Below are 912 nucleotides of genomic sequence, written 5' to 3' on the forward strand. Positions count from 1 at the left end.
CTTTCCAGCCTCAATTCTTTGCTTTCCAGCCTCAATTCTTTGCTTTCCAGCCTCAATTCTTTGCTTTCCAGCCTCAATTCTTTGCTTTCCAGCCTCAATTTTTTGCTTTCCAGCCTCAATTTTTTGCTTTCCAGCCTCAAATTTTTTTTCCAGCCTCAATTTTTTAAGTTTTACTTGCTTCCCAGTGAATTCAGAGGAGCTCTGGACACTCAAACCTGCCCACTCTCACACACACAAAACCCTTCCAGGCTCAAAATCCAAGCAATAAGCCCCTTACATACCATACCTCTGCTAAAATCCCTTTTAGGACTGCCAGTGGATTCTCAGTTTCTTTGGAATTTTCAGCATCTCTTCCAGCCTTATCTTCAATCAGCTTTTCCTCTTCTTCCTGTGCAACAAAGAGATGAGACTCACAGATGCTGTTGTACCACACACAACTGGGTTTGATTATTCTGCAGTAAAATTAGAAGGAAATTCTGATTAATTATCCTTCTTAATTAGAAGGCACTCTGAGCCTCATAACATATTAATTAGTTTGGCTGCTCATTTACACTTTTCCTGGAAAATAAGGCCTGTAAAGCAAGGAAGGGAAAAAAAAAACCACCTTTAGGACTTACCTGTAGTTGCCAGTTTCCTAATTCATCCACATCTCTGATATAAACATGATAGTGTCCTCCATAGCAGCCACCTTTGTGTATAATAACAGAGAAGAGCTCATACATGTACTCTGAATCATCCATTTCAGGCTTTAAAAAGAGAAATAATAACAGTCACAAGGACACACATCAGTAAGTCTTGCACCCAAGGACAGTTTCACACCAGCAGAGATTTCTCAGGGTGTGTTTTTGCAGCTTGAAATGTGGTTTTTTTTTGGTGCTGGCAACACAGGGGAGGGTTGATATAAACCATGGA

The 912-nt window shown here is 40.2% G+C and overlaps 1 protein-coding gene across 1 annotated transcript; it reads right to left on the bottom strand.

Moving 5' to 3' along the window:
* Positions 1–172: 172 nt before the first annotated feature.
* Positions 173–899, bottom strand: LOC113962994 (ubiquitin carboxyl-terminal hydrolase 40-like). Its single transcript, XM_027673787.1, has 2 exons — positions 618–899; positions 173–388 (listed from the first exon to the last, which is right to left on the bottom strand). The coding sequence occupies exons 1-2, from the start codon at positions 738–740 to the stop codon at positions 251–253; spliced, it is 261 nt and encodes an 86-aa protein (XP_027529588.1). The 5' UTR covers positions 741–899; the 3' UTR covers positions 173–250.
* Positions 900–912: the final 13 nt, after the last annotated feature.

The sequence above is a fragment of the Neopelma chrysocephalum genome, unplaced genomic scaffold (assembly GCF_003984885.1).
Source record: "Neopelma chrysocephalum unplaced genomic scaffold, ASM398488v2 Primary Assembly neopelma1_186967, whole genome shotgun sequence".
Lineage (NCBI taxonomy): Eukaryota > Metazoa > Chordata > Aves > Passeriformes > Pipridae > Neopelma > Neopelma chrysocephalum.

What these genes read in the sequence shown, in the direction of transcription:
- LOC113962994 (XM_027673787.1), bottom strand. Translation starts at nt 740, where the DNA reads ATGGATGATTCAGAGTACATGTATGAGCTCTTCTCTGTTATTATACAC. An exon ending in TAGGAAACTGGCAACTACAG is followed by an intron (nt 389 to 617) that starts GTAAGTCCTAAA and finishes TTTGTTGCACAG; the next exon opens with GAAGAAGAGGAAAAGCTGAT.